We start from the raw sequence: 24,713 nt of genomic DNA, 5'->3' as shown, positions 1-24,713 counted from the left end.
GATGGCATCGAGTGCAATATAAATATTTTACATAGATTTTACATAGCTGATTGAAGACGTGCGCATATGTTAAGCCCACAGCTACTGGCCACAAAATTATATATACCATCTAAAGCCATTGGCAAGCGTGGCACACCAAATCAATTCAAATCAAATCAATGCAAAAGTGTCGCTGCCCAGCTAAAATATATATATATATATATATATATATAAATATATGTATGCTAATGCTACCACCATTCTAGCTGTATTTGCATATGGGGCAGCATAAGCTTAATTGGCAGCTGTTGCAGCAGCAGCGTTTTAGCTGCCACAAAAACAAGCATAGCAATTAATAGCTAATTTAGAGCGTGCCTGTTAAAAATTAACCATTATTTATGATTATTTGTATGTGGCTTGCGGGTCTTTCATCTTTGTCTACCTGACAGCATTAACACCATGACCATACACACACAAACACACACACAACAAACACACACACACACACAACACCCGCACAAAACAAATGCAAAAAAATAAAAGCGCCGCCAGCAGCTTTTGGGGATGCAATTTTGTGGCGCTTAGCTGGGCGATAAAATAATCGTCGCTATTTGGTTTTTATGTTACAACCACACACACACACACACAAACACACACAGATACAAACACAGGTGATTTAAATGTTTGTTTGTTTTGATGTATTTACAGCTAGAGCTGAATAACTTCCTGGAACGAACAAGCTCATCTAAGCTCGGACTTAGTTCTTGGAAATATGGGGGAACACTAATTGTTTTATTTTTTATTTTTCCTTTTAATAATTTTAAACGTGAAAATATACTAGATGCTAGTATGGAACTTGTTTGCTTAAGAAATAAATACATTTTTATATACATATATTCTTTGGGTTTGTGTGTTCTAAGACTGTGTTCCAACTACACAAAAAGCTAATAACTTTTATAAATGAAGTAAATTAAATTAAATTAAGAGTTCAATAAGTTAAAACGAGTTCAGCAGGCAGAAAAACAAAGGTATTCGCTTAGACTAGCATTAAAGCTATCGCTCCAAGCGTGTCCATGTATGAGGAGCCTCATTTAGAAAATCGATACAGAAAAACAGTGCCAAAATACATATTGGTAAACCACCTTGGAACTAAGTTCAGTCGGTTGAACTGGAAAAGCAGCCCAGCAGCACTTCCGGAAGATGGCAACAGTCAAGGAGCAGGGGGCAGCAGCAAAAGTAGACCGCAGCAGAGGCTGCAGTTAAAGCTGAAGCTGAACCGGAGCGGCGTCATTTAGTCTGGGGTTAGATGCACGTACGTTTTACAGGTTCTTCATACGTTGTTGTTGCTATTATTTTTGTTTTTGTTTTAGTGTTGTTTTTTTTGTGTTCTCGCCCTTTTATTTTTATTCTTTGCAGCGCTAACATTCGCGCTGTTGCGGTTGCAGCACGTCCGTACGTGTTTATGGCGCGCATATCCGCAAATATGCAATCAGACTATAATCTACTTAATGTCTTTTTCCAGCAACCACAACAGCAATAACAACCACAACAACAGCAACCACAATGGCAGCAACAATCCAAAAGAGGCGCACAAAAACAGCAGCAAGAAATATGCGCATGGAAAATGAAGTAATGCATTCGGGCATTTTAGCTTTGCGCCTACGAGGCGTATGTGGAATGTGTGTGTATTTCTATTTGGCTGTGTGTATGTGTGTGTGTGTGCGTGTGTGTGTGAGTGTGTGTGAGTGACTTGAAACGACGCGGACATGCCACATTAACGGAAATTAGACGCTCATTTTGTGCGCACTTTTTGAAAAATGCGTGTTTTATATTTTGTGTTGCCTACTTTTTTGGGCAAAAAATCTTTGAACTTGTTCCTGGGCTTTTGGCTAATTTTAAAGCAAGACAAGCCAAGACTAAAGTGCTGCTGTCAGCAAAGCGTAACCCAAAAGTGGCATACAGATGCTGCAAAAATATTTTTGCCTGTGGCGAGAACATTAGATATTGTTTTTGAGCGGCAGACAGGCAGGATTTTTTGTTTTTATTTTGTTTTGTTTTTAGTGTTTTTTTTACCAGTTGTTTTTATGTTGTTCTATTCTTTTCTATTCTTGTCCTGTTCTGCTGTGTTATCCTGCTGCCTGAGAAAGACTCGCTGGCTTGTTATTGTTCCTGTTGTGCTGCTGCTGTTGCTGTTGCTGTTGCTGTTGCTTTGGCTGTTGGCTGTTGGCTGTCACAATGCGCCTCCAAGTCGAAGTGCGGCTTGCAACAAAAGGCGCCCGCACAAATAGAACAATTGAAACAATAAAACGGCTTTAAGCACAGAACTGCGCCGAGCACTATAAACGTTCCACTAGACATCTTGCACCAGGGGCAGGGAAGCGGGACGCGTGGTGGAGTTAGCTGGAGTGGTATGTGGCATACATACATAGATAAAAAGCAATTAGGAAGCAAGATAAAGGCATTTATATTTGTATTGGCGCGTTTCTGAAATGAAGTTAGAGTCGCAATTGTTATCCTTGCCGAAACTTTACTCATCGCCTATCAATTGTATATATATATATATATATATATATATGCATATATATACATATTTAAACGCCTCAAAATTATTTAGTGTACAAAATTAGAGTTGCATTTAATCCTTTTTGAAGTTTCTATTATATTTATGTGTGCGTTGAACAAAATCGGAATTGCAATCGTTATCGTTATCGGTGCGGTTATCGTTCGGCTTCAGTGTGCAGTGAATAGACTCTTAACGATTGCATCTGTGATATCGATGGGCAGCTTGAAGTAGCCATCGTGCCGCAGGGCACGCTCCTCATCCTCCGCCACCCCGTAGATGTCCTCGATGGGCTGCATAATCTCCGACTCGTTGGGCAATATCAGTTTGCGGGCATCCTTGCGAAAGACGGCCACCGCCTTCACCATACTATGATGGGCACGGGCAAAATGCTGGACACTGAGCGTCTTCCGCTTGGCAGCCAGCTTGCCCTGAATGCGATCCAGCCGTGCAACGAGCCGCAACAGAATGAATCTCGCATAACGATCCTTGATCTCGAGCAACGTCAGCTCCGAGTCGCGTGGACTCAAAGGACGCGCATAGGCGGCAATGATGAGACGGACAAAGATGATGTTAATCAGCAAAATGATCACCAGGACGGAGAACTGAAAGACGTCCAGGTCTGTGAAGGAGCAGCAGGAGGCAACGAGACGTTGCCAGGACATCAGATCGTAGCTGTGCACCTTCCACTCGTAGTGCAGATAAGCCGTAATCAAGGCCATCAGACAGCTGCACAGGGATATATAAGGATAATGGCGATAGAAAAACTCCTTGAGACATGCTTGCAGGCAGCGCAGCACATGCATATTGAGTTACTTTCTGGGTTTTTCTCTTTTCTTCCCGCACAATACCAATTTTTTTGTTTTGATTATTTTGTTTTTTCTGTTTGTTGCTTTTTTACAAATTTTAAACGAAACTTTGCCGAAATTGAGTTGTGTTGTGTGACATACTGAGTGAAGTTGTGTTCGGTTTGATTCGAATTGGCTTGGTTTGATTTGGTTTGGTTGGGTTTGAGTGACAGCTGGTATAAGAGCTCTACGAGTTCCACCCCTGTTTGGTCCGAGCATTTCCCCTGCAACGCTGTGGACGGCATTGCGGCTGCAAACGCAACATGCTTGTGTTGCGCAACACCCACAACAGCAACTGCAACCGCAACCGCAACCCCATCCGCAACAGCAGCATATCAAACCAAATGCTCGACGTCCTCTATTCCCCTTTCGAACTCGGCGCAACTTTCAACTTTCAAGTTGCAACTCGGCATTTCGGCAAACGCGACTACTTTTGCTACACGCGATTTGAGACGCTGATAAGGCCACTCAAAAAAAAAAAAAAAACAAAAAAAAAACGCTTGCCATTTTGTCTGTTTTATCTCTGCTGACTCCCTGTCATTATTGTCTGCTGTCTTTTTCTTTTTCTTCTGCTTTTTTTTTTTTTTTTATTTTTTGCCTGCGAAAACTGCATTTTGTAGAACGAGCGGAAATATTCAAAAATTTTTGTTGTTGCAGTTGGAGCTGGAGAGATGGAGTTGCAGAGAGGGAGAGGGACAGGGAGAGGGAGAGAGAGACACTGACAGCGACTGAGGAAAGCTAACTGGTCTGCGGCGCGCTAATAAAAACGTAAATTTTAATGGTTACGGAAGCCACTAAAAAACAGGCTCACCAAAAACGAACTTAAATTCGCAACGAACCAACGTCAAACCCCCAGCAACCCAGCGACCCAGCACCCAACCTCAACCTCAACCCCAACACGAACCACCCACAAGCGAACGCTTCGCTCTTCGGTCTTGGGCGATAACCAAGCAACGAACCACAACCGCACGCGGGTAACAAAGAGGAGTGCTGTGTAACTGTAACTACGCCAACGCTAACTTCGCAGTTGCCGTCGCCGTTGCCATTGCCGTTGCTGGTGGTACCTCTGTCGACGCAGTGGAGCGCCCATCCGTGCACGTCAAATGCAGACAACTTGAAAAATGTAGAGACAGCGCCGCAGTCGCCGACGCAGTTGAAACACGCCGAAAAAAATATGCAAAAGAAAAATAAAACAGACGCATTTGCGGACACAGACACAGACACAGTGCGGGGAGAGTCGCCAGCCAACGTTCAACGTTCAACGTTCGACATTTGATGTTATAGGTTTTGTTCGTTTTCTTTTTCTTTTTTTTTCGAGGGGGGGGGGGGGGGACTTCTTCTTCTGTTTGGCAGCGCATTGCACAATATTTTGCAGCTACGTTTGCTCCTTGCACTTTGCACAGTATCCCATTTTTTGATCATTGTACTATTTACACTTACTGGTTTTTTGTTGTTGTTTTGTTTTGGTTTGTTTGTGTGTTGTCCACTTGACAGCAAAGTAGCCTACAGCGTGTGACTTGGCTGACCTTTCTAGATACCCTGCATAACGTATCCCGTGGCCATGGAAAGGTCAAGTTGAAATAAATGTTTGTAGATAAAATGCGAAGAGCAGCACAATTTATTGATTGGAGTTAAATATTTAATTTCGATATAAATCGCCCCCAATAATAATTATTAGCCTAATTTTCACTACATTCAAATGTGATTAAAGGCTTTAAAGCATATCGCCATTGATTGATTTTTAGTTTGAAAAACTATTTATTTTGCATGCTGCAGCAGGACACAAAAAACAGTGCAAAATAATGCAAAATAATGCAAAATATTTGAAAATAATAATAAACGTGTTTCCAAATCGAATACACATTTCGTTTGATTATTTTGGCAATATTTTTGTTTATCTGCATTGATTTGTGCAATATTTTCCCCAATTTCTCTCCTGTTGTTGTTGTTGATGGTTTTCTTTTTTGGGTGCAGTCAGCAATATTTATATTTAATTAAAATGTACAAGCTATCTTTTGTCAGATGTCGATAGCTGTGATATATTTATATATATCTATATATATATATTTTTTTTTTTTCATGTAGCTTAATTTTAATTCGCTTAAAGCGTTATTTTCTTTGATAATTGTTATACAAATGTTGCATGGATTATCATTTAATGAACTTAATAAACCCTTTGTGTGTGTGTGTGTGTAAAACTGCTGTTGGTTATTTTGAGTTGATAAGTCACAATGTTGCAGGTTATGTGGCCTGAATGTAGTACGTGCCACGTAGGTATCTGGTAACTGGCAACGCGCTAACCCAATGGACAGCAATTTGTGCCGCTAAAGCGACCAATGTGGGCACAAAGAGCGGATACCCCAAAAGCGTGGCAAGTTAGTTGGAGCAGGGGGGCCGTGAGGGGCGTGTCTAGTTGTCTGCAGCTGTAATTAGGTTTGTACGCTGAACTCAAACAGAACTCAGCAAAGCGGCACAGCTACAACTATAGTTAGACCAAAGTGCAGGTCTCAGTGGCAGTGGTAGTGGCAGTGCCAGTGCCAGTGGCACTTGCAGCGTCAGCCCAAAAATGCATACTGCAAATAATTCAGAAATGCGTTGCTTTATTGGCCACTGTGTCTGTCTGCTTTCCGTTTTTCTGTTTTTAGCGTTTCGATCGCCTGTCGATGCGGAAATGTTTGTGTTGTTTACATCGCAGTGCATAAATTTGCAATTGCACGCACACGAATGCAGCGGCGCGTGTATTAGCCGGCCACGGATGGAACGAGATGGCGATGAAGGATGAAGGGGGGGTGAAGGTGGTGTGGCAGCATGCACAATATATTGACTCAATGGCCGGGCGCCTCAAATTAGTAGAGAGTTAGCCCGCATCGCTGAAAATCTGCATTGGACGGACAACAACAAATTTTGTAGCTAACAGCATTTTCAAGTTTTATCGCTGGTGTGTGTGTGTGTGTGTGTGTGTGTGTGTGTGTGTGTGTGTGTGTGTGTGTGTGTGTGTGTGTGTGTGTGTGTGTGTGTGTGTAAGGCAGCCATGGTGTCCTTGGCCCAGCCCAGAACCAGGACTATATGGGTCTGTCTGCGATGCACGCACTCGCCACCCCAACACTCTTTATACCCTGAAACCATTGGGGAAAATGGGGTATATTGGTCTGGGACAAATGAAGGATGCATCAACTATCCCATAATTTATATATATTCTTAAACAGTATCAACAGGCGAGTCGATATATATTCATTAATAGTTGTCTGGATGCACGAAAAACATTTCCGGTTTCGAAAGGAGTCTATTCTCTGTGAGAACAGGCAGATCTCAGAGTCTATAAGACTCAGGGACTCCAAATTTGGAGTATAAGTTCTCGTATAATCCACGCTGATGCAGTTTATTTCATTTTATCGATAACTATATCGGGTTTGCACATATCGATAACAACTCTTTTAAAGGCAGAGGCTTCTCATATAACTTGACCTATTATTGATTCACTGCCACTCATCAAGATCGGTTAAAAAGTAACCAAGTCCCTTTGGCGAGACAACTAGAATACAATTAACAACTGAGTTCAGTGTATAATTTAGTCGAGCTTAATGCAACTACAGCATTTTTACTTTTTTTTTGTATTTCTTTTATTAATATGCTCCATTCGAGCCGGCGTTGTCTATTCAGCTGGCTGCATACAAAATGCACATAAATTGTCATGTTGCTCCCACCAACAACAACAACAACAACAATAAGAAGAAGAAGAACAACAACAATAGCAACTGCAACTAGCTGCAGCTGCATGGCCATGTGGCCGTGGCATATTTGTATTGATTTTAGCGCCCCGCACTTTGCACTGAGCACTGAGCACTGGCAAATGGGTGACTGGAGTGCAGGGAGATTGCCGGGGAGGGGGGCGTGGCGCTGGCGCTGGCAGTTTGTTGTTATGTACTTTGGCTTTTCAATTTCGGTGCGCTGGAGACTCGTTTCGCATTGTATTATTTCATGTTGTTATTGTTGTTGTTATTTGCTGCTGTTGCACAATAAATTGAGCCGAAATTGCATCAGCGAAATTAACAGCTTCGCGTGCGTTAATAGACTTTGGCAGACAGTCGCAGCTGCAGTTAGGCTCCAACGAGGTCCTTGTTTGGCCAGGACACAGATATGGCCACTAAATGCATTTGGGATAGCGTCTAATCGCTGTGACATCATTTTGAAAACCATTCAGCACCAGAAGGAGTCCTAATTGAAATTCGTTTTTAAGCTGTGCATTATTTCTGCTATTTTGATATTTGCATAATTTTTAAGTCTTTCAGTAGTTTGAAGGGGCTTCTAATGGATGCATCATGTACCTTGACATATTATCGATTCAGGGCAACAAGTTGGTTAAGATTAGATTAAGAAATATCCAAGTTATGTGCAATTCTAAAAGTCTAAACTAGAATATAATTAACAATTGGGCTGTGTATATTTAAGTCGAACTTACGCAAATAAAGCATTTTTACTTTTAGTTTATCTTTTGTATTTTCTTTATTAATATGCTTTATCCGATCCAGCATTGTCTAAAATTAGTATATATTTTGCCGAGTTTTAGTAGCTATCTGAATCTCTCCAAGTTCAAAGTGAAATCTCTGTCAAATATTAAAATAGAGTTTATTATTAATTTCGTTGAATGCGTTGCCTTTTAATATTCTGTGCGATTTGTCAAATTGAAAAGGGGCTAGTTGAAAACTCGTCTTTCTTGTTGCCTCATTAGGCGACCTCAACTTGTTTTAGTCAATGTTCTCTTCCACTCTCTCTCACTCTCTTTCTTTCTCCTTCTTTCTGTGGCACATTTGCATGGGCAATTAGTTTGGGGACGGGGATGGGTGCCGGGTGCCGGGTGTCGGGTATTAAAATGACCAAGTTGAGCGTGCTGCAAAAGGAACTTGTAGCAATTTTAATGTTGCAACGCTGAAAGCGTTCTAACAATAAGCAAACCACTTACTTAGTCAGAGCCGTCTATCGCAAGCAGCAGCAGCAGCAGCAGTTGCAGGAGCAGTCGTAGGAAAGCTTTTGACTTTACAGGCACCACTTCAAATATGCAAAATTTTGTAATAATCTCGGAAATGGAAACCAGAGAAGAGTGGCGAGGAGCGGGAACAGGTTTGTTGGAGTGCACACGCAATCGGCAACGTGTCGCATTTGTAGTTAGACATAATTGTTAATTACCCGAAACCATTACCACATTAAAGGCCATAAAATGCAACACTAATTGCTTTATGCCAGGACAAGCAGCATGCCACCCAACATCCAACATCCAACACCCGCCCCGCCACCTTTACTCATTCAACGTTTTATATTTGATTATGCAGCCAATGCGGTCCTTGTGACTGTGTGTATATGTTTAATGCTCGCATGTAACGTAATATGCAGCAGGCAACAATATGTAGCTTCAGCTAGGTGCAGGTATGGTGGGAGGGGGGGGAGGACGAAGTGCGGACGGGATATTTAACATGATGCCATGCCAAGCTAACATTCCCATTCAGAGTCGAGCTGCAAGTGTGGCGTATGATTAATATTTCAAAATTACTCTGACATGCAAAGTGTCAACTCATTTTGAGCCATGCCCGCTGGCAGTTGGCACTTGGGCACTGACTGCCACGCCCACATACATACACACACACACTCACACAGATAGGCACTTGGCCGCCCTTTTTTGCGCATGCAACACAAAGCGCTGACAAAGAACTCAGTGTGCGATGAAAAATGGTCTAAACGTTTTGCAACAATTCGTTGGAGACAGCTACAATGAACTGGCGACATTGCCCCCATTTGCAGGTAGGCGTGAAAATCGTGTCTTAAGTGAAATATTTATTAGACAACGTTTCGAGTCACGCGGACGCGTCACGCGATTACCGCTAAATGAAATTAGCCCAAATAGAAGACGAGCGGCAGCAGCAGCAGCAATGCAATTTACGGAAAGGGGGGCGCTGAGGTAGGTGAGTGTGTGCAATTAAGCAATTAAATGTTTATTAACAAAGACATAAACGTTAAAAAAAGTAATTGTTGATACATTATTAGTCTGGCAATTGCAAGCACTGAAATGGGAGCAAATATTTGCCGTCTTTCCGAATTTAAATTTATTACGCCAATTGCTAGTGTGACCAGCTTGCATATCTTCAAGGAAATACCAAAAACTAGGACATACGAAAATAAATCGATGAACAGGACTTTTTATCGTTGACCAACACTGTTAGCCGTTATCATTCAGATTCAAATTCAAACAATCAACCAGCAGTTTAAAGCAACGGTTATCAAAATAACGGAGTTATCAAATATCTGCAATAAAAAATAAGCATTTGTATACCATGTGGTAATTAATCTTTTGAAACGCAACAATAAAATCGTTTTCATCGTTCCCAGCAGACCTGTGCGACTTCGAGAGAAAAATCAAGTCGTCCCCTTGTAGAACTGATTAAAGTGACAGTCGCGCAGCAATGTGTGTTTACAGAGATCATGTACAATTCCCAATGGACTACTTCCACAAACCGACAATCCGACTTATAAGGATTATGAATAATCCTTAACAAACAATACGCTGCAAGTGCATTTTAAACCACATTCAATGTAAATATGTATTTGTTGTTATGGTATATTTTAGTACAATCAATACATATATATATATATATATGTATGCAAGCGGTCTGCTTAAACATAACGCAGTTTAGTTTATATGTAGTTTAGTTTGCATATATGATATAAAGTTTTGTTTGCTTTGGTTTTTCCGAATGCATCCGTAGTTGAATAGAGTTGTTAGTGAGTAACTGCATAAATGTGTTGTGTTTTGTGTCGGTGTCTGTGTATTGCATGGAGAGCATGCCAAAGTTTACGTAGGATTTTAGCTAACTTAATTGCATAGAGTATTTAAGAGTTAAATTTGGTTTCATTTTAGGGTTTTTCAGTTTTCATTTGTAAATACATAATTTCAAATAGGTGTTTTTGGTGTGAAGATTTTAAAACTTAACGGTAGGCATAACACTTAACGATACAGAATAAAACAGAAGTCTCAATATAAATACAATTAATCGTTTTCGTTTAGGTAAATTGAGTGATTGTTTTTCATTAATTGGGCTTGGTTCAATCTATATATATATGCTTTATTTATTTAGTTTTTTTTTTGTTGTTTTCTCTTTTTGTTTTCTTTGCTTTGGGCAATGTAAGTTATGTATGTAAGTTATTATCTTCTATACGCACGATTTACACATTCAATTTGTAGTACATTTTATTTCACATATTGTATTTCCTCTAACAGCGCGATTATATTAAATACGTTGATGCCACGATGGGTTGAGTCAACGACGTGTTGGACAAATCTCAATGTAGCATGATTTTGCCGGGGATTTTCACCGTGGTTTCTTAAGGACATTGCCGATATCCTTAACAAAAATAAAGTATGCACTTGTATATAGATATATATTTATATGTATATGTATTCATGTATATATATATATATATATATTTATATATATAATATATTATTCATTATTTATGCTATCAAAATGCCAACACAATGCATCATCCTCTATCCAAAATTCTCATGCGAGCTACTTGTAAAAAATTATACAGTCCCCCAAATGGGGCGTTCGTTCCCCATACTACCCATACTACCCCTACTTCCCGTACTCCCTAAACTCCCCATTACTCTCATTCAAATTCCAATTTACATACAAAACGCGAACCATAGCATCCGGCTTAAAAATGTTGTTAGCCACGCGTGTTCGCTCAATAACCAATATTTGGTTTTGTTTCACTTTCTTTTTATAGTGTTCTCTCTTTTTTTTTATTATTATTTGTTGTTGCTCCTTTCTCTGTTTTACAAATTCATGCCTTGTGTTTGAGAGCTTTGTGCTGTGTTGCTTCTTGCTTGTTGGTTGTTGTTTTGTTGTTTTTTTTGTTTTGTTGTGCAATTTTTTCATTGTGCTGGGACATGAACAAGTTACATGTTCCTGCATTGAGCACAAACAGACCGAGCCTTTGTATTGTCACGCACAAAATCATGCACATTGAATTTTCCATCATCGCCATGGTCGTAGCCGCGACACTTCAACTGCCTGTGTGAAGAGAAAGAGAGAATTGAGTATTCATTTTAGCAAAACTATCAAAATTGATCATTGTTTGGGTTTAATTAAGTGTTAATCTGTCTTACGTTTCAAATTATAATACTAATACACTTTAAACTAAAATTCAAAGTAACTGCAAGATTCTTGCATATGAAATAAATGTCTTTTTAAAATTACCTGACCACAAAGCAACTCAAAAAATAACTCAAAGCTCAGGCATTAAAAGTGGCCACAAATGGAGTTTATTAGAAATCGTTGAATGCTTGTTAAAAGCAAAAGAAAAAATACTTGCGTACAACTCTTTCGAGTCGTTTCAGCTGACGAGTTGACAGTAAAAGTTGTCGTATTGCTCACCTGGCCACTGCTGTGAAGGCCAGCTCAACGTTGAGTCCTGTCTTGGCGGATGTCTCCATAAATGGCACATTGTGCTCACGTCCCAGACGTTCGCCATCCTCGCGCTTCACCTGTCGCTCACTGCTGCTGCAGTCGGCTTTGTTGCCTGTGTGCGAGATGGGAGCATAAGGAGAATAGTTCGTTTGGAAAAGCGGCAGAAGTTGCAAAGTTTTCACTTTTTAATCCAATTAACTGGCTAAGGCTAAATGGCGGACTGTTGCAGCTGAGCTGCCTAGAGCAGCCCTTTTGTAACCTGGGCAACTCACCAATTAAAACGATGACCACATCCTCCTGTGCATACTCGCGTATTTCACCCAACCAGGCTCGAATGTTATCGTAGGTGGTCTTATTGGTCACATCGTAGAGCAGCAGCAGCGCTTTAGCCGGACATGTGGGGAGAAAATTAAAGTTGGTTAAACACAGTCAAAGCCAAACACAAACTCAATAATCTGGCTTAAAAGCACCAGCAGCACTATCAGCACTCACCGTGGGCATCGCGATAATAGGCGTGTGTCACGCTCCTGAAACGCTCCTGTCCAGCCGTATCCCAGATTTGCAGTTTGACCCGCGTGCCATCAACAACGACTACTTTATTCTGCGCATACAAATGAAGGTGGTTGTTATGCAAAAGGAATTATGATTGCCATGAAAATGCAATTGTTATATAAAATTCAATCAATTAATAATCAACGAAATATGCATGCCAAACAGAACGTCAAATATAATACAGATACAGATACAGAGAGAAACAGAGAGAGAGAGAGAGAGAGAGAGAGAGAGAAAGTGAGAGGGGAACCCTAACTGCCAACGTGGCGTATGCTCAATCGAGCATATACACAAATCTGTGGGCACATTGCGTATACGCAGCAGAGGCTATGCAAACAAACATGCAGCAATAGAGCAAAAAGCAGACACATCAAATACTAAAAATGCGAGTAATACAATTACAGAATACATTGAACAATCTGAATGATTCAATGATTCAACTGAGGAACGCGAACCTGAGCTACTCAGACAGTCAGTCAATATAATAAATGTTTGGGGGGAAATTACGATAAATAACATCAAGCGTATGTTTGTGTGTAAGTCTGTGTGTGTGTCTGTGTGTGTGTGGCAACCATATTGGCCGCAGACATATAATAAGTAAACACGCATATCAGCAAAACGACCAGATTTCTAACCAAGTAAACAAAAAGTCAATGCACTGAATACAATTTACTTAGAAATTCATTTAGAGATACACAAAGTGGAATTGGTCTAGATAAATAATGTTAAGAGATATGTTCACCAAAAACAAAAAAACATAAAGAAACCATATTCAAGCATATTTGAGTCTATCAAGCATGTATTTATAAGTTGAATTCAACGTTTGATAAACTCCAAAATGTTTTGACTTTCATTTCAATCATGAGTATCAATTTGCATGTCAATTTAAAATTAAATTGTGTCCGCAAATACAATCATTCAACGGAAATCAATCAACGGATTTCAATTAAAGTTTTAGTGCAAAAATCCGTAAACGGAAACTGTTTGTTGATTGTTAAAAATTTGCGTTTCACTAGTTTTATACTGTTTGGTTTTTTTTATTAATTAACATCATCGTTTTGTTATTAGACTGATTTTTGTATATGCTATTTGCATTGATAAATACGCAGAAAATTGTGAGTATCAATTCATTTGTTCAGAATGTTTAACAGGAAACAAAATCATAGAAAGAAGACCTTGAGTTGAATATCATTTTCAAGGTTGTCAAGTTGGTAAGTAAAGAGAAACTAAAAACTAAACAGCAGGAGCTTAAAATCGAGCAAAGGACGCACGTGTCAATTTAACGAGCTCGCCAAGTGCTGTTGTTGAGCTCATGGCAAATTCTTGTAGTATTATTGCTGTTTAATAAATTTATGTGCCATGTGAGACGACGACAATTTTCACGGTAATAAAACGAACACAACTTGAAACGAAAACCCCACAATAATAAATATAATAAAAGCAACAACAGCAATTTAAATACGAGTAACAGTAAGTGTACAAGAATGACACACACACATACACTATATACACACACACACACACATACACACTCACATACAAAGAGGGAAAACCATCAACAAGTCCTTTTCAAGTTCATATGCTTTTTAATAAATAGCCCCTAAAGAAGTTTGCCGCAGAAGCGCTACCAACTCTGGGCCAAAAAGGTCTTCAGGGATTGGATGGGGTGGTCAGTGCCGCAGGAAGTGAGGGAAGTTGGCGTTGGGAGGGGTGTATGTATGTGTTTGCGTGTGTGTGTGTGTGTGCGGCCTGAACACGAGCTAAGCTGGCGGGAAAATATTTTACTAAAGCGAAGCGCCACAGCAGCTGGAAAACAAGAAAACCACAGAATAAACAGACAAAGAAACGTACACACAAACAAAAATACGTTCAGAGAGGCTATAACCGACTTTTAGATACCCTGCAGCGAGTTATACAACATATATACATATATTATTCAGAGCTTAAGCAGATAACTGATTTTATTTTTAGATTTGTAGGCTTATAATTAATGAAGAATTATAAAAGATCTAAACATTGATCACAGGGTATAACATAAAGCAAAAGTTGCTGCAGCATGGCAAAACTTAGAAGTAAGGACATAAAATGGAGTTCGATAAGCAGATACTACACACACGCACACACACACACACAAACACACACACACATAAATGATGCGAAAACTTGATGCGTAAGTAGGTGAAAATCTTATTCACAGCCTTGACAACTGTTGACAGCGAACAGACACTTGAGACAGGTAAACAGTTTACAGAGCGAGATACACAGAAAGTGAGAGAGAGGGAGAGGCAGAGAGAGGGAGAGAGAGAGAGGCAGAGAAAGCGAGAGAGAGAGAGAGAGAGAGTTACAGGCAGAGCGGGAGAGATACACACTTACAACAATTAGTTAATGTACAACAATAATATTAATAATAACAACAGCAAGAACAACACCAAGAGACACACACAGAGAGAGAGAGAGAGAGAGGGAAAGGGAAACAAGAGAAACAAGTCGCTTACCCTAAAATCAATGCCAACAGTGCTCAGAAAATAGCTGGGCACATAGCGACCATCGCGAAATCGTATCAAAAGCGATGTTTTGCCCACTCCCGAATCGCCCAGCATTATGACCTGGCCAACAACAAGCGACAGATGTAGATGTATATGTGTGTATGTGTGTGTGTGTGTGTGTGTGTGTGTGTGTGTATGTGTATGTGTTTTAATGAAGAGAATTATATTTAATATTATACATAAATAATTTATGTGTTGATGTAAAGTGTTTTTGTGCTGACGTGCGTAATAATTTATGCGAGCTCATAATGTGCTATATTGTAGTATATTATATGATATATACGATCCGACAATATAATAAATGCATAGCTTAACAGTGAGTCCAAAAAAAAAAACAAAATCAGACAAATTCCCTCAATTCTCCCATGCATAGCTGTTGTGGTTTTCTTTGATTTTTGCTGTTGTCTCTCGTTGGCAACTGGGCCAAATTAGATGTTAGCCAATTAAAACGGAAACGTTATATCAGACAACACATACATACACACACACAGCTAGCAGGAATATGAAGACTCTTTTTACAGTACAAGTCTGAAATGTGAGCACCTTTGTATGGTTCTCAGGTTTTGTGAGTTGGCAGACAGCATTTAGCAACATTTGATTACCAGCCTAATAAAACAAATAGCATTTGTAATTGTTAGCTAAATTATGTTTAAATGTTGCATTTGGCTGCTTTTTATGATGTGCTAATGTGCTGTTACCTATAAGATGTTATAAAAACATTGTATATTTGTTTATAAAATGTGCTTTTGATGTACTCATTTATTTGGCTTGTTTCGATATTGCTCTCGACAGTTTAATTTAAACGGAATATCACACAACACATTTGATAAGCCAAAATGAAAGAGACGTAAGGCTTTATATAACACATGCTGCAACATGTGAAACGACCTAACTTGCCTCGGGCATAAATCTGACATTCTCCAGTCATTCTCAAACATGGGTTAAGCCAGAATTCTGTTTCCTATTCAAATTGGATTCTACTACTTAATTAACAGCCTAACTTGGCTATTTAAATATGAGAGCACACACAAGCATACGCAAAGCTAATTGCGGACCTCTGCAAATATCACAACTAATTTGCGTATTTTACATTATAAAACACACTCAGAAAATCGCACTCAAAAATTTATAAATTTTCTAAATTTCAACAAATCAACGACAGAAATAGGAATATTTTCTTTGATTAAGAAACGGAGTCTTTTGAAAATATGCTTCCTCAATGGAGTATGGCCAATTTTTAACATTCAGGTCGACTTTTTTGCTGAGTGCAGCTGCTGAAACTTTACAATTTAACGGTATATATAAGCGTACATCATACGCAGTGTGTAACTTGCAGTAAATTCAAGGAAAGGTTTTTTTTACCACCCGAGATTTTTGTTTGCTTGGCAAGCGAATGTCAGACGACTGAAGAGTATTAAAAAAAGAAAAGAAAAATTAATTAAGTAAACAGCAGCTACTTTTATTTATTATTAATATTCATCATGCTGCTTAGTCTTGTCAGTCCAAGTTTAAATTGGCTTACTAAAATGCATATCAAAATTAAGTTTTTAGCTGACAGCACATTGCAATTGAATTACAATCCAGTAATGAAAATATTAATGCTATAAGTGTGCTAGTAGTTGTGCCTTGTTGTTATTATTCTCTCTTTTATTTTTATTGCTGAAATTTATTACTTTGTCTGCAGCTGTGCGGCAGGAATTCGCAGCTCAAGTGAATGGCGCTAATGAAAAGCATAAAGCACAAAACTGGGGCAACTGGGATAACCTCCTTTTGTTTTTGTGTCGTGTTGACTGGCAGGACTGGCAGGGAATGCTGAAGGACACGACAACAACTGAATAACTGCGCCATGTCGACAGCAAAATTAAAAATGTAGTAAGTGCTCCTGAGCCTTTGTTGTTATTTGTTATTTGTTTTTTTGATCAGTCCATTCGTTTGTTTAATTTCCTTTTGTCACTTTGCACTTTATTGAGTTTTATGAGTTTATTTTTGAGCTGCTTATGTAAATCACACTGTTAAACTCAACTCTCAGCTGGGAGTGCGAATAAAACGAGGCAGTGTCGTAAATCGACACAGTCTTCAAGATTCAGACTCACATTCAAATTAAGGGTGGCACACATAAAACGCATAATACATAAATCAATTTGTGGCTCAGGTTTGCACAAAGGAGTTTCTTATTTTCGGCATTTGCGACAGAGAGAGATTTCGCCGCTTATAAATGCTTAGATGATATATTGTGCGTCTTTTGTTGTCGCCCTTTTGACACTGCTTTTTAGTATGGCAAATTGAAAAGGATAATTGAGTGTAAGAAGTGTTTAGCCTGTTGTAAATTTCATTTTCGTTTGCCGAATTCAGGAATAGATAATTGAGTGTTTTTATGTTGTATTCAGTCACCTTGCCCATAATATCAAAATCCTCCTCCTCATCCTGTCCGGGAGTGGAGGAGATCATGCGTATCAAGGCGCGTCCGGCGTTCTTGCAAAGCGTGGCGCCAGCGCCATCGTTTCCAGGTCCAGCAGCAGCTTCCCCTCCAGCCCCTCCAACAACTTCAACTCCTGCTCCTCCTCCACCTCCTTCACCAACTCCACCCGTATCCAAGAGCGGTTGCTGCTCGGCAGCTGCTGTGAATCGCATGCTACTTAAAAAACGAGTGCTGAAACCGTTTCCAACCGACTGCTGCTGGTGCTGCTGTTGCTGCTGTGATTGCAGATGGGATTGCTGTTGTGCCAGCAATGATTGCTGCTGCTGTAGATGTTCGCGATAGAGATGCGATGGACTCATGTATTCCGGCAGCAATGGCTGCTGTGACAGCGACTGTTGTCGCTGATGCACAATAACGCTGGGTCGTCGCTTCGGATAGCCATCGTCGTCCGAATCATCCGAGGCAATGCCATTGATCTTGTCCAGCGTCTTGGGTGGCAACTGGCCGGGCGTTATGTGCTGCCAGGTGGGCTTCACCAGCGATTCGCGACGCGTCGGCGATGCGCTGCTCGCTGCCGTATTGATTAGCGATGGCTTCCTGGTTGCTCCAGTGCTGGGACTAGCAATGGAATCGCTGCGATAACGTGTCTGTTGACGTCGCATCTTTGGAAACCGTAAATTGTGAACTGTTTGGAACAGAGAAAAAGGCTGCTGTGCTGAGGTGTAAAATGTGAATTGGATTGATTCGCTGTGAAACACGTCAGCAAAACAAAAATCAATAAACTTACTAACAACATCATAATGATGCATATTGACAGGCTCACAGACTGACAGACTGACAGGCTGACAGGCCAGCAGCAATAAAACAACCCCAACAAAGAAAAAAACCTAACTCGATCTCAACTCAATCCCAAACTTCAACTTCAACTCGTAACTGGGTCGTTTCACATCTGTAAATCATAATCCAGGCCCAAAAGTTTGCCACGGCAAATGCGTAAAGCAAAAGCCAAAACTTTGGCCAAAAACTCATTAAAAACCATAAAAAAAATATGAACAAAACCATAACAACAAGCGAGCAAATAATAAATGGCTAAGTATACACGAAAAGAATATAGCTACTAAATATAGCAACATCAGAATATAGCTAAAAATTTAATTAGCTCGCCAGCTACAATTTTCTTTGGCCAGTTGGGAAACAAATTACAAATTCAAATGCTTGGAGCATTGGGCGGAGCTGAACAACTTTTAAAGAGCCGCAGGGTACACAACAAGGTGCACCCAGGTGCAAATTGAATGTAATTGCCTTGCCAACAACAGGGTCGATGGTAAAAACCAAAACTGAACCGCGCCAGGTATGCCGCCGGGGCCAGAAATGGCTGCCATTGTCGTTGACAACGCAAAACACAAACGAACACTCAAATCCGCCCACACACCCGCACACACACACACACGCACTCACTCACACATGGATACGAGTGGTGTGCAAACAGTAGCTGGATTATAGAAGGAGCGCTTCCGTGACCAAGTCGCTAAATCAACAGTTGGCAAGTAAACCGCAAAAGCCAACAAACAGCCGCTTCAAAGCAACATCGGGTTAATAATGAGGAATTGGAAAGGATTCAGCAGGAAGAGTAGCCATAGTCACCACGTGATTAACCTTTACGCATATTTTGCCAGCTGCCAACACTTTGGGAATTTAATAATACAACTTTCACAAATGCGTTGCATGCGTATTGGAATTTGCCCTTATTTCCTGCTTTCAGCATGTTCCACATTGCGTTCTCGAATGCAATTCGCCAAATCAAACTCACTTAACTCTTTTCTATATATAAATTAATGCATTTGATTGTCTCACTGAAGTAGCCTCAATCCTGTCTGACAGATAATAAATACAGATACGAAGTAAAAAAAAAGAACGAGAAAATGTAAAAGGATAATAAAAAATAAGCTTTTGAAAATCGGTTTGGCTTTGGTTAATTTATGCAAATTTTGAACAATTTTTGCATATTTTTATGGGGTTGAATTTTATAATTAGCCAACAATTATTCAGTAAAATGTACATTTTTATTTCGGTATTCAACTTGGCCTTTTTTTTGCGAAGAGAAACATTTGAAGTAGACACATCTCAATCATCCGTTGTCTTGACAACTTTGAATTGCCAAAAATTCAATAATGCTGACAAACAATCAAATATGCCCATTTTTGCCCAGCCAACTCTTTGAGACTTGTGTGGGCTTTTTGGAATTAACGAGTAAGAAATAAAAAAATTGCTTGGACAGGCGATTCACCTTTTTGTGGGTGCGCATTTCAATATCTTTAGCATAGCCATTAAAAACAGGATGGCAACAGGATGGCAGACAGTCGAAACTTTCCGTCTGTCTGGGTCTTGCCACAATGTCTGGGCAATTGTGATAAAGTCGAATCCAACTGCCCAACTGCTGGTCTTTAAAATGAGTTCAACGCCTGGTTGTTGCACGTGCACAGCCCCGATGAGACTTAAAGACCTGAAGCTCTCGTTTTGTGATTGGCCAAAGTGAGAGGGATGTGGGACTGAGGTATACAAGGACAATGCTATAGAATTTGTAAGCTGATACCACTTGAAGCCTGCACAGAGCAAAGGACACGTTATTTAAAACATAAAGTGTACATTACACAATTAGAATTTCGACTTTAGGTTGTCAGGCGTTTGTAGCATGTAGTCCCATATAATTTATATTTCCACGAAATGCGAATGCGATATGTAATCTAACGTAAGGTGAATCAAAAATTCAATATCAATTTAAAAATTGTCTTACATTCAACTTCCAACATTACTCGCATCCTTTTAAAAAGGGGCGACCTTTTCGACCGCCCAACCTTTTCGATGGTTTGGCCACCTTTTTCAGCTGTTCTCCATAAAATGAAATTTTATTTAATCAACTTTGCATTGACCTTCTATTTGGTGATAACAAAAGATTTTAATTGGATTGTCGCGAACTGCGAGTGAAGAGCTGCTCGGCTCAAGAACCCTGTTCATTTATGTTGATTGAAGATGTCTGCATTGGACAATTCTATGAATCAAACATGCGGCTGTCTTTAAAACATTGCTTTGCGTAATTACATCAATGTCAAATGGACCCCCTGATCACGGCCTGTTGAACACACATTCGAATTAAGCCTACATAGCTGGTTTAGATTCAGGTTGTAGCTGCCTTAAGGGACTACATCGACACTGTTCGACTCACATAGCTACTCACATACAGACACACACCCACACACACGCATATTCAATCATTCGCTCAATCACGCAGCTAAAATGATGGCTCAGGCAACGAAAGCAGCTAAAACACAATGGTCCCCCCTGATTGCATGGACAGCTTTAAGGAAGCGCTCAAATTTCCTTGCATGTGCGTGTGTGGGGCGGTTTGTGGGGGTGTATTTGGGGTGTGGAGGCGTTTCTGTGACTTAACAGGATATGGGCGAACCGATGATGGCCAAGCCAACGGCCATCAATGTGAATTTGATGTGTGCAGTGGCTGCTGTAAAACGTTTTGTATGGCATCATGTATTAAATGCCATTGGCAGGTCCTTGCTAGAGGATAGCGTGCGGATTAGTAATCGGCTTAAGTTGCATCGCTTGGAAACTTCCCACCGCAACCCTCACAACTATTACACAAAACAAAAAAAAAAAAACGAAAAATGCTTTTAATTAAAATAGCCTTGAACTTGAACAGGAACCGCTTAGAGTGTGCACAACAAGTGCAGTAGCCACACACCACACGCCACAGACTCCAAACTCCAACTTGACCTTCGGGCACTGAATGCACATCAACCGAGGCTGTTATGCGCAACCATATAATAAATACGCATTTGAGGAAGATAGATGCTTCAGAGCGAGAAACGGCAACGGGGTGGAGGCTGGCGATGTGCTTGGAGAAATCGTAAATGATTTCATGCTTATTGGACAATGCATGGGGCTAACATCCATTGTTAATCATGGCCAATATATAAACGCATATTAGTGAAGCACAACTACTTTGGTTGGGCATTTAAGGAATGATAAAGATGTGAATTATGGCTATGAATATTATTGTTATTTTAAGAATTTATCTCTGCAGGTTTTTGTTTTCCTACACAACAAATACTTAAAAAAGAGTTGAGCAAAAATGTAAAGCGCTTACAGGCTTAAAGCATTTATGTTTTAACTAATATACAAATATTTAATAAACTCATAATAATTGCAAATGTTCCAAGAATGCTAAATAACAAAAAGGTGAAGAGCAAATATCAAGTTCTAAGAAAAAATATGCATTTCAATTAAAATACAATTCGTAGAAATAAATTTAAGAACTCAAAGCTACACTTCTGCAAATCACTTCAATCATCTAACGAAATTAAATTTACAAATTAATTGATTTACGAGAATATTTAACAAGCAAAATCAATTGAGTATCAGTTTGTCTGCCTTCAATTATTTTTAAACGCGCAAAGAACCTGCTCAATTTAGCCAGACAGCAAAACCCATACACAGACACAAACACACACACACACGCACAGATATCGAACACACACACAAATCGCAGGTAAGCCACCAAAAATAGCTGGAAATAGTTGCAATTTGCGACTGGTGCGCTCAAAAGTATGCAATGAAAAACGCAGCGTTAAATGAGCTGCTTCCGATGGGGCTTATGTGCGCGCGTGTGTGTGTGTGTGTGCGTGAGTTAGTTAGAAAAGAATGCCACACAGCAAACAGTACAAAGAATTCGCCTTCACTTTTTACTTTTTTGGCGAACGAAAAATGTATTTAAAACTGTGCACACAGCCAGTAACTCGAATGGGGATGTTTTTGTGGTGAATTGCGCGCCCGTTTCCAATCGAAGCGCCAGGAGCAGCGCACAAAACTAAACTGAACACGCAGCGAGTGGCATTAGCAGCAGGAGCAGCAGCAGCAGCAGCAACAGCAGACACAGCAGACGCAGCATCGCAACGTAAGGTCCTTCAGCGTATGGACCGAGTCAAGTTCGTGGCGCTTCGGCATTTTGGCTTTGCCACAACACAGCAACCCTGGCCTACAAAAAGGCGACCAGCCAATGTCGGGCACGCGCCACGAGTGCGTCCCACAAGGGGCTCGTTAGAGTGTGAGCATGTGTATCTACTCGGAGTGTCGCACATCAATGTGGAGCTGGCAGCAAATATAACTGTTGCACTTGAACTTCATTGCCTTGACGGCCATCGTGGCTGCCTCCTGTCGTCGCTGCGAGTTGCGAGTTCTGAAAGTGAAAGCCGGCAACAGGTTGTGGCTGCGCCAGATTTTTGCAGATGGGTACATAAAATATGTTGCCTGCTTCGAGGCGCACGGATATTTGGCTCAAATTTAATTGCAATATTTCTTAATCGAAGGAATACATTTTAAATTCAAATAATATGTGAATCTTCTTTTATCATAATAATTTGGTATTGTTCATGATTAAAATATGGTTTAACTCAACTTATGATCAACTTTCAGCTATATAAAGTCAAGTCTCTCTGGTTCCATTCTTGCTTAAATAAATTACAATAATTCCCACTTTTTTTGATTATATTATTTTGATATTGTTCATTATAAAAAGCCAAATTCCGATAAACATTCAGCTACAGTCAAGTTTCACAGGTTTCACTCTTGCTTAAGGACAGATTATGTTGTTTTCTCTTTCATTTTTAAGTTAATTTAATTTTGCAATTTAACCATTTGTTGGAGCTATAGATTACGCTGACAATTGAAAAGTAGATCCATCATATCTCCATGGAATAATTAGCTTATCAATCATGGACTTTCGATATTTTTATTTTTTGGTCACCACTGATGCGAAATGTGTCATAAATATTATGAAATCTAACCGTGCACCACAAACTCACACACACACACACACACAAACACACACAGGCACCCACACACCAAAATATTTATTGGCGTGGGCACTCCATCTAACCGCCGTGCGTTTACGGGGTTTATTTTTATGACAACGGGGAAAAAAGGAAACAAAATCAATGCGAGTGCGCTGTGGAGATTTGTGTGCGATAAAAATAGACAGCATAAAGTAAGGCCAAATCGCGCCACCCAAAAACCACAATATGTTGCCAATGTGACAAAATTCCTGCGGCTGATGCTCACTTACAGTTACACCCACACACCCACACACACACACACACATACACAATCACACACATTTAGTGAGGTGCACAGATGTATGCAGAGCAAAGCTAGAGAAATGCGATTATAAATATTTATGTAGATTTATCTATGCATGTTGACGGTAAGTGAATTTTTTGAGTTTGTGGACATGCACAGGTGGGAAAGAGTGCAATGCAGAGTTGCCACACACACACACACACACACATACACACACTCTCTCTCTCTCTCTCGCTCTGTCTATCTTTTTTAATTTATCTGTACTTATTTTATTGACTTACCGTTAGTGCAATGCCAACGGTGGCCGAGAAGGAGCCCAAACGAAATTCGCCCGTATTGTATTTGACTAGAAATGAGGTTTTGCCTACACCTGAATCGCCCAGCAGGATCGTCTTGTGATTGATCGTATCATCGAAGGGCGGCACTTGAGCCGGTGCCTGTGCCTGATACATGTCAACCTCATCGTAGCGATACGATCGCCATCCATCGTCGTAATCCTGCTCCAGGGCATAGTCGGCATTGCCATAGGCATACAGTTGCAGGGCTTCGCGAGAGGGACGATAGCCCGGATATCCGGTGGCGGAGCGTTGGACGGGCGCCATAATCGCATCGTCATGATAGTGATGACTGCTCGTCAGACTCTGTTGGCTGCTGCTGGTGTTGTGATTGGGATTGGGATGGTGGTGATGATGGTGCTGATGTTGGTGTTGGCTTACGGGCGCCGCTGGTGGATTGTAGCAGCCGTCGCCGAAGGGACGACGACGCAGCTCCTCGATGCGGGCCTTTGTCGTTTCCGCATCCTCGAAAACGTCATCACTCATGCTACTCGCATCATCGTGAAGCGATGTTGTTGTTGTTGTTGTCGCCATGTTGTGGTGTGTGTCTTGGCTAGGCAAAAGCAGAGCAAAGCTGAGCTTTTTTCGATGCTGAGTCCTTGTATGGTGTGTGCTTTTAGGCGCTCGCAACGCGCTCTCTCTCTCACTGTCTCTCTGTTGTGCTTTTTCTTGCGCTCTCCTTATGACTTTGACATTTGGCGACGTTTGCTTATCCGGTTTATGGCACGTTTTCTGAATGAATTCTGATTTTGAGCCAATTTGCGGGGGGTTTGTGGTTTGCAGGCGCTTTGACAATGCTTATTCACATATATTTATATATATAAGTATATATGTAGTTGTATATGTATATGTAGTTGTATGTATG

The 24,713-nt window shown here is 40.4% G+C and overlaps 2 protein-coding genes across 3 annotated transcripts; both read right to left on the bottom strand.

The window, feature by feature from the left end:
• Positions 1-2,588: 2,588 nt before the first annotated feature.
• On the bottom strand, positions 2,589-3,476 carry LOC6558968. Its single transcript, XM_001983881.3, has one exon. It carries the CDS (start codon positions 3,343-3,345, stop codon positions 2,710-2,712), a length of 636 nt encoding a protein of 211 aa, XP_001983917.1. The 5' UTR covers positions 3,346-3,476; the 3' UTR covers positions 2,589-2,709.
• A 7,395-nt stretch (positions 3,477-10,871) lies between these two features.
• Positions 10,872-24,697, bottom strand: LOC6558958 (ras-related protein Rab-26). Of its 2 annotated transcripts, XM_001983882.3 has the most exons (7): positions 22,125-22,248; positions 17,339-18,051; positions 14,897-15,007; positions 12,342-12,450; positions 12,122-12,232; positions 11,817-11,961; positions 10,872-11,453 (listed from the first exon to the last, which is right to left on the bottom strand). In XM_001983882.3, exons 2-7 carry the CDS (start codon positions 18,026-18,028, stop codon positions 11,339-11,341), a joined length of 1,281 nt encoding a protein of 426 aa, XP_001983918.1. In that variant the 5' UTR covers positions 18,029-18,051; positions 22,125-22,248; the 3' UTR covers positions 10,872-11,338. The 2 variants fall into 2 exon arrangements, with proteins under 2 accessions (XP_001983918.1, XP_032599241.1); XM_032743350.2 differs by lacking the exons at positions 14,897-15,007; positions 17,339-18,051; positions 22,125-22,248 and adding an exon at positions 23,795-24,697 and having other exon boundaries at positions 10,874-11,453.
• Positions 24,698-24,713: the final 16 nt, after the last annotated feature.

Source organism: Drosophila grimshawi, unplaced genomic scaffold (assembly GCF_018153295.1).
Source record: "Drosophila grimshawi isolate 15287-2541.00 unplaced genomic scaffold, ASM1815329v1 contig_44, whole genome shotgun sequence".
Lineage (NCBI taxonomy): Eukaryota > Metazoa > Arthropoda > Insecta > Diptera > Drosophilidae > Drosophila > Drosophila grimshawi.
This window is presented reverse-complemented; position numbering and strand designations above follow the sequence as displayed.